A 13,745-nucleotide genomic window follows, 5' to 3' on the forward strand; every position below is an offset into this window, starting at 1 on the left:
CTTGGTCCAGCCTGGAGATAGGTTTTCATCCATTTTCACTATTGTTTCACTGCCCTTCACTCAAGCATGTTCCAAGGTGTCACATGCTGTTCAAGTCTCTAGATCAGCTGACCCTTCTCTGCTGTTCCTCATTTCCTTTGCTCACCAGTGAAAACCATCCATTCCCATTCTGCTCCTTTTCAGGCTCTCTTTCTCCCCCACCTCCTAATGGGAATCTTTTCTTCATTATTTGGACCTGCATGGTCTAAACTGGATCTAGTTTTACCAGTAAGATCTCACAGGGCCACAATTAATATTTGCTAAAAATCATACTTCATAAAATATTTTTTCCTTTGTTGTAAGTACCCCTGACTCAATAGGTCTCTACTGGTCAACTATGTTCAGATTCTTTTGAATTTAAGAGCACAAACTCTGGAGGCTGGATTGCTTGCTTAAATCTTGGCTTCACACTTGTAAACTGTGTGCTTCAGTTTCCTTATTTATAAAATAGGGATATAACAGTCTTTACCTTATAGGGTTCTTATGAGGATTAAATCTGCTAATTCATGGGCTGTGCCTGAAATGTGCTTGGTATGTAGCAAGAACTATCTAAGAGTTCTCTATTATCATCTGGGAAAATATCTGTCTCGTCTTCTCTGTATAAACATTCTTATGATATTCTTATCATGGTCTTATCTTCTCAAAGGGAATATTAGAAGTCATCACTACCCTCACCATACACTTGGGAGGATACCATCTTGGTATAAGCCAGGTAGGTATAAACCAACAACCGTGTGGTGGAGAGCTGGACATCAGACCATGTGGGCATACTGACCAGTGATGTAAATCAGTGCATCCCAGGGAATCTTTCCTTCTTGACAGTAAAGGTTGAGGTTCAGTAGAGCGCATTCCCTGTCGCTATCATTAAATTCATAGCAGATATTCCAACCAAGAGGGCCAAACTTTTTTCTCTCCTAGAACAGAAAATGAAAATGGTCTTAAAGTTTGATAAAATTAATTTTGCATAAAATACTGAAAACCAGAGTTTCTGTTGAAGTTTGGCATCCTCATTGTGCAAAATGCCATTCAACTTGAGTGAGGCTTTCAGTTTGACTTTCATCAAATAGGGCAGGCACCTCTTCCTCCAATTCTGGTCTTTTTCCAACTTTCCAAAAGATAATTAGATATTACTGGAAATGTGAAATCGTGACAGACCTGACAAAAGAACATTTGTTCTTTATGGTAAAATAAAATATTTACCCATCAAAATAGGAAAAAATATCCCACCTTAGAGTCTTCTTGGTATAAAAATACTGATGCTAATCACCTGTCTGATGGAGAGAGCTGCCCCTAAATCTTCTCAGAAGTCTGTCCATCATGCAGGCTTTTCAGTCATGCCTGATGGGTTGATTATACACTGACTTCTCCACAGAGACCTTTTTAAAAAACTGGTATCCAGAATCTCAATTCCTGTTTCATGACTCTCCACAGGGAAATCTTTTCCGCTCTTTGTTATCGCCCTCTCCCACCTAATTTCTTAACTCTAAACTGATTATATCAGAGGATGGGTGCCATGTTCCCTCTTCTTTTTTTTTTTTTTTAAAGTATCTTTTATACAATTTTTAAAGGCTACACTCCATTTACGGTTATTACAAAATATTGGCCATAGCCCCCATATTGTTCAATACATTGTTGAGCTTATCTTATACTCAATAGTTTGTACCTCCTGAGAGAGTTAATTCTTAGATAGGTTGATAAGGAGTCCCTGGATCTCAAGGATGAGAAAAGGACAAAAGTTTTTTTTTCTACATTCCTTTATCTTAGTCACATAAGACATTATTTTTTGTTTTTAGCCCAGAGCTAATTATTACACAGCAAGACAACTCATCTTGATCAAGGGTATGTTTTTCCTTAAGCTCTGTACTAATGATTATATAGCAACAATGTATCTTGCTCAAGGACATGTTTCTCCTTCTTAAGGAGAACCTTCTGTCTAATCCTGTTATCTTATGTGGGAGTGGGTCTGGTAAGACCTTTCTATTGTAGAAACCAATTGTAAAAGTATATAAGGCCTTGATAAGACTATTGAGTGGGGCACTCTCTACCCCCTTCTGATATCTATGTTAGAAGCTTTCCCTATGCCCAGGGAGGAAGTCATTAAGGGTGGTGAAAGTGAAGTCGCTCAGTCATGTCTGACTCTTTGCGACCCCATGGACTGTGTAGCCTACCAGGCTCCTCTGTCCATGGAATTTTCCAGGCAACAGTACTGGAGTGGATTGCCATTTCCTTCTCCAGGGGATCTTTCCAACCCAGGGATCGAACCCAGGTCTCCCGCATTGTAGACAGATGCTTTACCGTCTAAGCCACCAGGGAAGTCCTGGAGGCAAGCCATTAAGGGTGTTAAGCCCATTCAAACAGAAACAAGTGAGAATGAAATTATTGTAATAAAAAATGAAGACTTGCTGACCAACATGATATATATGTGTAAAGGAGGAAGGATAAAAACAGTCCTGAAATTCTGACTGTAGGTGATTACAAAAATGGGACCATCGATTTCAGGAGTAGAGTCTGGAGAGGAAGCAGATTTTGTGAGTGAAGCACAGCTGAGGAGACAACTTCATGCTTTTGAATTTGACCTACTGCATTCGTCCAGGCGATGTGGCTCCTTAGGTCAGAGCAGAGCTGGGAGGCAAAGCTATGAGGTACAGAGGCAAGGGTCATACAGAAATCAGAGAGTGTGCATGTTAGTTGCTCAGTCATGTCCGACTCTTTGCGACCCCATGGACTGTAGTCTGCCAGGCTACTCTGTCCATGGAATTCTCCAGGCAAGAATACTGGAGTGGGTAGCCATTTCCTTCTCCAAGTGAGCTTCCTGACCAAAGGATCGAACCCAGGTCTCCTACATTGCAGACAGATTCTTTATCATCTGAGCTACCAAGGAGGTCTAGGGACTGAGTTAAAACAACTTGGGTTCAGATAGAACAAAGACCTCAGCATTTCACAATGTCATTTGTAAGCTTTTAATTTTACTTTTTTATTGATTTAAAGTGTTAGTCACTTGGCCATATCCAACTCTTTGCAACTCCATGGACCGTAGCCCGCCAAGCTCCTCTGTCCATGGAATTCTCTAGGCAAGAATACCGAAGCAGGTAGCCATTCCCTTCTCCAGGGGATCTTCCTGTCCCAGGGATCGAACCTAGGTCGTCTGCATTGCAGGCAGATCCTTTACCATCTGAGCCACCATAGAAGCCCCTTATTGATTTTAACCTAATACACTTCTCCTTGTCTATATTTAAAAAATTAGCAAATTAAGTGTACCTGAATAATTGCATGGAAGAAACATATGCCGAATATTATTTGTCTCCATTTTCTTCCAAGTATATTTTCTTCAAAAAATGAAGGCATCATTTCGGTAAATGCTCGTCTGATATTTGCACGTAAACCTTTTGGGGGCTCATTGGTTACCTGTATTTAGAGACACATGGCAGAGAGTGTGGTTGTACAGATTTGCATTTTTTCCAAATAACACATATAGAAGCCAGTGATGGGATGCAGGTAACTGATGCCTGGGAGGCATTCCTGTCCTGTTCCTGACAGCTCTGTATCTCTCTCAGCCTTGGCCTCTGGAGAATAGGGGGTTCTCAGGCCTACAGTGGGTGGGTGAACCACCTCCACAAGAATCTCAGACCTTTCCATTTGGTGTCCATTTTTCTAACCACAGGCCAGAAATGATGCTCAGGCCTTCTGCACTGAATTTTCTGGTCCTCTCAATGTCCACCCTACACTTTACCTTGATGGCACAGGGCACCAGGGAAGAGACAACTCTGGTTCCTGAGTGATCATTCATATGCAGAAGTGTGTGTTAATTGCTCAGTCATGTCTGATTCTTTGCGACCACATGGACTGTAGCCCACCAGGATCCTCTGTCTATGGGATTCTCCAGGCAAGAATACTGGAGGGGCTTGCCATTTCCTTCTCCAGGTTCATATGCAGAGGTTTCCCATATATGGAAACTTCGATCCCTGGTTGGGGAACTAAGATCCTGAATGCTGTGCAGCATAGCAAAAAAAAAAAAAAAAAAAAAAAAAAAAAAAATGCCTTCTAGGACTTGCCATAGGGTCTCCAGCCCTCAGCTTGAAGGTCTATTTTACTTAGTAAGTCTCTCTATCCAAGTTTTCTGAATTATGTGAAAAATAATTGAGGTTTCAATCCATCAGCCATACTGCCTTTGGGCTTTCCTGTCTCCCACATGCTGAAACATATTCTTAACTCTGGGAAGGGTTCTATTCTCATCTCTTTGCATCCTAGACATTTTCTTGAGGAGGGGAAGCAGGGAGGTGTTGAATGACTAGCAGAAGGGCACACAGGAAGGGCAGTGGCCTGGAAAATTGTTTCCCTATTCACTCTCCGGTGAATGGACACTGACTCCCACCTCCCCACCTTGGCTGACCAAACCCTGACACAACCCTGCACAGGCCCAGTGGGCTCCATGGATTCTCTCGGGGAGCGCCCTGAGGCCAATCATGTCACAGAGTTCAACCACGAACATACGTTACCTTGACCGAATTTTGAAGGACTGTCACAGGAAATGTATTACTAGGCATTGAACTTAAAAAAAGTCGAAATGTGTCCTTGATAACAACATCTGTTTAAAACAAAGACAAAAAGGAAAATGCTTAACTCAGTAATATTTTTCTATAAGAAATAATTATTATAGAATAGAAAAAGATAAGCTCTGTTTAAGGACTAGTTTATCTTTTTAAAATATTTGATGTTGTAAAATGTTCTAGAATGGAGGTGAGGGGACTCCTTCTAGAAGCTCTTCACCCAGGTGAGCCTGGCAGTCTGGATGTTGGCACAGTCAAATAAAGAAATTAAGAACTTGTTCTATTCTTTTTAAAAAATTATTAATTATTTTGACTGTGCTGGGTCTTCATTGCTGTGCATGGGCTTTTTCTAGTTGCAGCGAGTAGGGGCTACTCTCCGGCTGTGGTGTTCAGGCTCTAAAGCTCAAGGGCTTCAATCGTTGTGGTGCACAGGTCCAGTTGCCATGAGGTATGTGGAATCTTCCCAGACCAGGGATCGAACTTGTGTCCCCTGCATTGGCAGGCAGACTCTTAGCCACTGGACCACCAGGGAAGTCCAGGAATGTTAATTTTCAATTCTTGATAGAAATGTTAAGGATCATTCCTCTGAAATTGGTAGTTTTGTAAACAAAAAAAAGGACAGTTACTATCTTTATGCTTGTGAAGTTGTTTTAATTTTTGTTTGTTGTTAGCCATTCAACGTAGGGAAAATTTCATGAAAATGGTCAGAAAGCGTTATGGAAAATAAAGGAATGTGTTCCTTCTTCAGAGAAGAAGCAAAGGGAACTCAGTGAGCAGGGAAATGGAGAGACCTCACAGGCAGCATCAAGAAGTCAATATGCTTCCTTTTTGAGTTGTGGACAGAGAACCTAAGAAAAAACAAACTGCATTCCAGTTTCAAAAGGCCAGAGCAGAACTGGGAAAGCTACTGTTTCTGTCACAGGAAGACACAAGCATCATCCAAGGAGGTCTTTCTCGGCATTGGTCTCTAAGCACAAGTGCTGGTGTTCCTCTGGCATGCTCCCCCTACCTCCTTAGGGGGAGCCCCCAGGCAGTAGCTGTTCCTTTTACCTGGAATGCTCTTCCTTTAGACTCCCCGACTTTTCTCAAGTGTTGGTCAAATGACAACTTCTCAAAGAGGTCTACCCAGACCACCCCATTTAAAACTACTCTCCACCCTTCCTCCTTACTCTCATTCCACCCCGACCTTCCTGTTCCTCCTCACTTTACTTTTAATTTTTCCCAAAGCACTGACCACATTCTATCATACCATATACATTACTTATTTGTTATGTGGTTTGTTTATGTGGTTTGTCTGTCTCCACTCACTAGCATGTAAGCTTGAGGAGGGCAGATGACTGTGGTTGCTTTGTTCACCAACATGCCCTAAGTAGCTAGAACAGTGTGTGGTACACAGTAGGTTCTCGAATATTTATTAAATGAATGGCTGCAGATTAAGGCTGTATTTATACTTCTTGGTTTAGTAATCTAAACTAATGAGCTACATTAAATAGCCAAGATTAAGTTAGTTATAGTATTGTTCTAGTAAAGTTAGTCCACTTTTTGGTTCAAGGGAAGAACCCAAACAAACTTTTTGACCAACTCAATGCAATTCCAGAGCAACATTAAAGTTGTTTCTATGGTAAAAATTTATCAGTAATCATGTATGGATACGAAAGTTGGACCATAAAGAAAGCTGAGCACCAAAGAATTGACGCTTTTGAACTGTGGTGTTGGAGAAGAGTCTTGAGAGTCCCTTGGACTGCAATGACATCAAACCAGTCAATCGTAAAGGAAATCAGTCTTGAATATTCATTGGAAGGACTCATGCTAAAGCTGAAGCTCCCATACTTTGACCACCGGTGTGAAGAATTGACTCATTAGAAAAGACCCTGATACTGGAAAAGATTGAAGGCAGGAGGAGAAGGGGACGACAGAGGATGAGATGGCTGGATGGCATCACTGACTTGAAAGACATGATTTGAGCAAGCTCTGGGAGTTGGTGATGGACACGGAAGCCTGGCGTGCTGCAGTCCATGGGATGGCAAAGAGTTGGACACTACTGAGCGACTGAAATGACTGACAGACTGATTAGCATAGAAGTCAGATATCATAAAATCTTAGGGCTAATGATTTCATTAACTAACCCCCCCACCCTCCACACACACACAAAAACTGAAGAGTGAAAAAGGCCAGGTTTAGAGAAGCATCTTAAAAATCGTTTTTTTTCTCTCATGACTGTGTTAGGTAGGTAGAATAGGGAAAAGGAGTCCAAAATGGCGGTGGCTAAAAGACAAGGAAGGTCCGAGGACCAGAGTGAAGACTTCAGGCAGAACAAACAGAACAAACAGCACTCCTGGCTAAGCCCAATTTGCATAGGGCAGGCCCAGGTGGAGGAAAAGACATATAAAAGGAGGAGCCAAAGCGCTTTCTCTCGGACTCTCTCCCGTGTGCATGTGCCCGCTCTCTCTCTCTCTCTCTCTCTCACTCTCTCTCCCTCCCTCCCCACGCATAGATGTCACACGAGTGTATGTTCCTCGGTTCTTTGTCTCATCACAACAAAGATTTGGAGCAACGGACATTAAAGCCCTCGGCGCATCACAGCTCTCGGGTCTTGGACAAACCGTGTTACAGCTCTTAGGCAAATCAATGTTACAGCTCCATTTTATTTAGAAGATAGCAGGAGAATCCAAGACTCGAAGAGAAGAGAGTGGAGGAGTGCGTGGGGAGGGAGAAAGAGAGAGAGAGAAAGAAAGAGAGAGGGAGAGAGAGAGCGCGCGCATGCACGCGGGAGAGAGTCTGAGAGAAAGCGCTTTGGCTCCTCCTTTTATATGTCTTTTCCTCCACCTGGGCCTGCCCTGTGCAAATTGGGCTTAGCCAGGAGTGCTGTTTGTTCTGTTTGTTCTGCCTGAAGTCTTCACTCTGGTCCTCGGACCTTCCTTGTCTTTTAACTACCGCCATTTTGGACTCCTTTTTCCTATTCTACCTACCTAACAACTGCAAAAGCATCAAGGATCTTAACATTTATAGACATCATAGAAGTTCAGAACTGGAATAGAATAGAAATCATCTTAGTATGGGACTTGTAGCAATGGGGCTGTGTAGTCACTTTATTTCTGAGGAAGCAGAGGCCCAGAGACGAGGTGTGATATATATATAGTCAGGCAGTGGTGGGGGCCAAACTCTACTCAGGTCTTAGAATTTCAAGTCCAGAGGCTTTTTCCCTCTCTCTCTCTTTTTTTCTTTCATTCACTTTCTCTTTTCAACTTCTTACCTGAATGTACTTTTTAAAAATATTTATTTATTTATTTGGCTGCTCCTGGTCTTAGTTGTGGCATGTGGGATCTAGTTCCCTGACCAGGGATATAACCTGGGCCCCCTGCATTAGGAGCATGGAGTCTCAGCCACTGGACCACCAGGGAAGTCCCTCCCTGAATGTATTTTATTTTATACTGGTTCAGGTTAAACATTAGAACCCAAATGGTTATGTTAGTAAACAGTTGTAACAAGGACCAGAAGAGGATTTTTCTGTCCACTTAAGCTCTTAAACTTCATCAACAACTTTTCTGGCTTCCGTGGCCCATTCAGCCTCTTTGTAGGTCTGGCAAGGTCATTGTGAAGGTGAATGACTGGTCCTTATTTGGAAGGCTCCCATAGTACCTCTGCAGCAAACTGCTTTTTAGATGCCTTCTTTAGCATTTTTTCTTAATCATAATCCTAATCATCAGGATAAGGAATCTGATGATTCAAGTAGTAAACACCATATCATTTTTCTTTACTTATTTAAATAGAAGTAAGTCACAGACCCCACAGGAAGCAAGCCATCTCTTGATCGTATTGCGAAGAGTGGAAAGAGTGGAGATTCTGGGTGGCAGATGCTACAGACTCTGTCCTTGATGGAAGCAGTCTGTAGAAGGCAGGGCACGGGGCAATCAGGGAGTGAGGGATCTTTGGGGAAGGCTGCTAAGCCCTGTTGGTGGCTTGGTGACCAGTGCAGGCTGGCTGCTCTGTAAAGGAGAAGTGCCTGGAGCAGGAGCTCCGCCCCTGGCAAAGGTCATGAGGAAGGAGGCTGGGCATATGCAAAGGCAGGATCGAGTCTCAGGAGTCCCCCTGGAAATTCTCGAACATCTACCCACAAAACCAGAGTCTGCCTACTTTCTGCTTTGTGCTCTCACCTACACCTCTGACTTTATGGGGGGGCTGTCCCCCCACTACCTCTCTCTGAAAAAAAAAAAAGAGTTAACTTACAGCTCCAGTTAATAAAGTTCCTGGGTGTGATAGCGTTTCAACCTACAAACTCCTTTGGAAGTCCTCTCTAGCCTGCCTGAATAGGTTTTTCCGGCCACATGTGATTGCTCAGAGCCTCCCAACTGTGAGAGGCATGAGATGTTCTAAACTGTCTGAATACAGATTCCTTTGAGCAGTTAAAAGATTGATTAGAAATTGTATTGGTGAAGGGTTGAATTTTCACTTGTTGGGCCAATGTTTGCTGCTAAGTCTCCATATCCCTTACCTGCTGTGTCCCTGGCAGTGTATTGATTAATATAATTGGTGTAAGTAGTAGCTTTAATGTTTGTAACCTTGGACCCTTGAGTTAATTCTTTTTCTTGTTATAGCCCACCACACCTTTGCCCTGTAGGAATGCAACTTCATCTAATGCTTTTGGAGGGTGGCGCCTTACTAGTCACCTTTAGAGAAAAATAAGTTTTCTGAAGAAAGGGTCTTAAAATGTTAACAGGCCTCCGGGCCAGAAGATGATGCAAATCACCTAAACTTTTGCATATGATAAGTTTGCAGGAAGAAAGCCTGGCTTACTGCATGACTCTACCCCTTCCCCCATTATCCTCTATGCGTAACTTAAGGTATAAAAACTACCTTGAAAAATAAAGTGCGGGCCTTGTTCACCGAAACTTGGTCTCCCCATGTCGTTCTTTCTCTCACCTTCTGGCTGAATTATTCAGCCTCTTTTCTCCACTGAATTTCCTCACTGAGCTATCCTTATTTAACCACTCTTTATATCCTTAATTAACGCTTAATTAAGCAATTGTTTCCTGATCGCGGATGCCGTCTCCCCTTCGAATTCCCTGGATCCACGGGGGCTGGACCCCGGCAGAGAAGATCTTCATTTTAACAGGCAACGATAAGGAAAGTCATCTGCATAGTTCTCACCTTTCTAGAAAGCGCTCTGTCAGGACACAAAGGAGGACACCAGAGAAAAGGCCCTGAATATCCTAGGTGGGCAGTTCTCTTCCATGACCTCCTGGGACAGTGAGGAAGTTTGCCCCACACAGCTTATTACCTATCACACAGTTCCTAAGGTTTCAATTATTTTTATACTACTGAATAAAAATGAGTCAATTCCAACTCCACATCTTCTCTCTTTGCAGCCCATTATACTTACTCGAGTAGGAAAGAAGGCAGTGATAGTATAGTTAGTGGTGGCAAGTATGACTTATGTTGGGCACACCCGTGGGGGTGTATGTGTCTATGAGACACATGTGAAAGTTAATTGTCATATGGGTTATAGAGGATAAAAAGTGCTAAAACACCACCATGAGAACTGGTGTTAACTCGAAATCTGTTCCTGAACTTCTCTCATTCTGTAGTGAAAAATATAATTTTCTTCTTTTGTCCCAAGTCCATTTTCTATTTCTTTTTTTATTAATATCATGCCTAGATGTTATTTATTTTGAATTCAAATGGTCTCCCGTAGAAGGTAACATGCAACAAAAATGACCCAGTTCAATTTGTAGTCTGAACATTTTTATTTGAATCTGGGTTGTGTAACCTAACTAACCCCTCTAGATCTCAAATTTTTCCTTTTAATATAGGATAAACAATGCCAATAATAATTGTTATAAGGACTGGATTCAACAAGAAAGGCCACATAAAAATGGTATTATTATATAAATGTTATATGCTTAACATACTTGAATCTGTGAAGGTTTTAATTAGCTCCTCCATTGCCAACATCCAAGAAACAGCAAGGTGGCAGTTTTGCAGAAACACCCAGTTTCCTGATTTCATTGCATCTTTGATCATTCTTTCAGCAATAGGTCCTTGTCCTTGTCCCAGTGAAATTGACTGCACCCTGAATTCAAAAACAACAATGAAATGCTGTTTCTTATTACTTTTAAGTAATGCAACTATTAAGAAATGTAAATATGGTAGGCTTCTAGAATATGCATACATTTCAAATTCTCATTCTGATAGATGTAAAAATAATTTTTCTTATTTTCTTGTTTTTTTACTATAACACACAAAAGTGCATAAGACAATATATGTATTCAAATATACAAATAAAAGTGCATAGAGGAAATAAACATCTGTGCTTGAGAAGAGAACTTTCCTAACACCCCAGAGACATCTCTCCTATCTCCTTTCTATTCCAATCATCTTCTCTTCCTCCATCCCAAAGGTATCCTTTGTCCTGACTTCTAATGCTATTGGTCAGTTTTTTAAAAGCTTTTGAAAACCCAAAGTCTAACATATATACAGGACTTCCCTGGTGGCTTAGATGGTAAAGTGTCTGTCTACAATGCAGGAGACCCAGGTTCAATCCCTGGGTTGGGAAGATCCCCTGGAGAAGGAAATGGCAATCCACTCCAGGACTATTGCCTGGAAAATCCCATTGACAGAGGAGCCTGGTAGGCTACAGTCCATAGGGTCGCAACATATATACAAAAGTACACGAATCATTAGTATTTAGCTTGATGATTTCTCTCAAAGAGAATGTACAGAAGAACCACCACCCAGGGCAAAAACAAAAAGAGAACATTACTAGTACCCTGTCAATTAGTATCCTCCCTTTGTCTCAAAGGCAACAACTATTTTGAATTCTAACACCATAGATTAATTTTGCTTGTTTTTGAATTTATATAAATGGAATCATAAAGTGTATATTATATTTGGTCTATTTCAATCAACATTATTTCTTCAGATTAATTCATATTACTGTGTGTCATTCATTTTCATAATATTCTACTGTATGCTTATATCACAGTTTATTCATCCATTCTGCTCTTGCTGGACTTTTGAGTTACTTCTGGTTCTTGGCTATTACAAATAATGATGCAATAGCCATTCTCACAGATGTCTCTTGGGATACATGTGTACTCCATTTTGTTGTGTATCTTCTTAGGAATGGAACTGCTATTTGACAGAGTATGTGTATGCTTAATTTTTTTATAATATCAAACTGTTTTTCAGAGTGATGCCATCATTCCACACTTGTACCAGCAATGGGTGAGAGTACTTATTTTTCCACAACTTCGCTAACACCTGATAGATATATAATGGTATCTCATTGAGGTTTTAAATTATTTCCCATTTTCATAGGTTTATTTATTGGACATTTGGATATTTGCTTTCATATTCTTCTCTCCCCTTTTTTCCTACTGGTTCACCTGTCTTTTTTCTTATTGATTTCTAAGGGTTCTTTACATTGGATATAAACTCATTGTTATTATTATTTTTTAAATTGTTTTCATAGTTTTGCCTTTTCCAGAATGTCATATACTTGGAACCATCCAGTATATATAGCCTTTTCAGATTGGCCTCTATCACTTAGTAATATGCATTTAAAGTTCTTGCATGTCTTTTCATAGCTTGATGGGCTCATTTCTTTTTAGCACTGAATAGTATCCATTGCGGGCTTCCCGGGTAGCTCAGCTGGTAAAGAATACACCTGCAATGTAGTAGACCCTGGTTGAAATCCTGGGTCAGAAAGTTCACCCGGAGAAGGGATAGGCTACCCACTCTTGTATTCTAGGGCTTCCCTGGTGGCTCAGATGGTAAAAGAATCCACCTGCAATGCAGGAGACTTGGGTTCAATTCCTGGGTTGGAATGAGCCCCTGGAGGAGGGCATGGCAACCCACTCCAGTACTCTTGCTTGGAGAATCCCCATGGACAGAGGAGCCTGGCGGGCTGTAGTCTATGAGGTAGCAGAGTTGGACTTGACTGAGCGACTAAGCACAGAAAGCAAAGCACAAAAAAAAAAAAAAAAGAAAGAAAGAAAGCAAAGCACAATATCCATTGTATGGATATACCACAGTTTATTCATCCACTCATCTACTGAAGGACATCTTGGTTGCTTCCAAGTTTTTACAATTATGAATAAAGCTGCTATGCATTTAATGTAGGCTCTAGTATAATGTAGATTCTTGGGTGAACATAAGTTCTTAACTCCTTTGGGTAAAAGCCAGATGGCTGATCATATGAAGCACGAAACTGTCTTCTGAAGTGGCTGTACCATTTTGTATTCTCACCAACAATGAATGAGAGTTTCTGTTGCCAGTATGCATTAATGCAATCTATTTTAAGTCCAGTAACCTTGCTAAATCCACTAAAAATTAAGATACATTTTATCAGAGTAGAAGAATGTCCTATTTCTGTTTTTCTCTTTTTAAGACATGATTTCCAGATTCTTGGTTTATTAGGACATTTCCCACCATGAATTCATGTCGAATTTTAACAGATGCTTTTTCTGCATATGTTGAATTAATAGTTTTCTTCTTTAAGGATATTTTGCCATTACTCTTTCAATGTGGTGAATTAAATTAATTTATGTTCAGTATTTTAATGCTTGTATTACTGAAATAAGCCCAGAATTCTGGGAAGGTTTTTAATAATGAATTCAATAAAAAATTATTGAACTATTTAGATTTTCTAATTATTCTTATTAGTTTTTTAAAGGTGTGCTTTTGGAGGAATTTTCTTGTTTATCAACATTTTCAAATTCATTGGCAAAGTTTTCTTTTTAAGTAATATGCTTTTATGATTATTTTAATGTCTGCAGGTCTATAGTGATATTCTCTTACTCATTTATGATACAGGTTTTTTGAATGTCTCTGTTTCTTTCTCTCTGTATTAGCAGTTTCAACAGGGATTTATATTTTATTAGATTTTTCAAAAAAGCAACTTCTGTTCTTTTAGACCTTTTCTATTGAATGAATGTTTTCTGTCACTAGTTTCTGCTCTTAGCTTATTATTTTTTCCTTCTGTTAGAGTTTAACAACTAAGTTTTAGATTGCCTAATTTTTCTTAGTGGGAATGTCAGCCTGAGTTATTAGTCTGACATTTCTGGAACCAGAAGTCATTACATATGTATAAATTTACACTAAGTGTATTATTACTAAATCCCCCTGGTTTTTGATAGGTTATATTGTTTTTGTCATTGT

The 13,745-nt window shown here is 40.5% G+C and overlaps 2 protein-coding genes across 2 annotated transcripts in view; both read right to left on the reverse strand.

Moving 5' to 3' along the window:
* The window catches only part of TMSB10 (thymosin beta 10), a 225,675-nt gene that overhangs the window by 142,754 nt on the left and 69,176 nt on the right, over positions 1 to 13,745 (reverse strand). The gene's annotated exons all lie outside the window — the stretch shown is intronic.
* The window catches only part of DNAH6 (dynein axonemal heavy chain 6), a 279,939-nt gene that overhangs the window by 36,869 nt on the left and 229,325 nt on the right, over positions 1 to 13,745 (reverse strand). The window contains exons 65-68 of the mRNA XM_055540370.1: positions 10,496 to 10,656; positions 4,536 to 4,624; positions 3,298 to 3,444; positions 815 to 953 (exon numbers count right to left, since the gene is read on the reverse strand). Of these exons, the coding sequence (XP_055396345.1) occupies positions 815 to 953; positions 3,298 to 3,444; positions 4,536 to 4,624; positions 10,496 to 10,656 (536 nt within the window). The remainder of the gene's footprint in view (positions 1 to 814; positions 954 to 3,297; positions 3,445 to 4,535; positions 4,625 to 10,495; positions 10,657 to 13,745) is intronic.

The sequence above is a fragment of the Bubalus kerabau genome, chromosome 11, assembly GCF_029407905.1.
Source record: "Bubalus kerabau isolate K-KA32 ecotype Philippines breed swamp buffalo chromosome 11, PCC_UOA_SB_1v2, whole genome shotgun sequence".
Classification (NCBI taxonomy): Eukaryota; Metazoa; Chordata; class Mammalia; order Artiodactyla; family Bovidae; genus Bubalus; species Bubalus kerabau.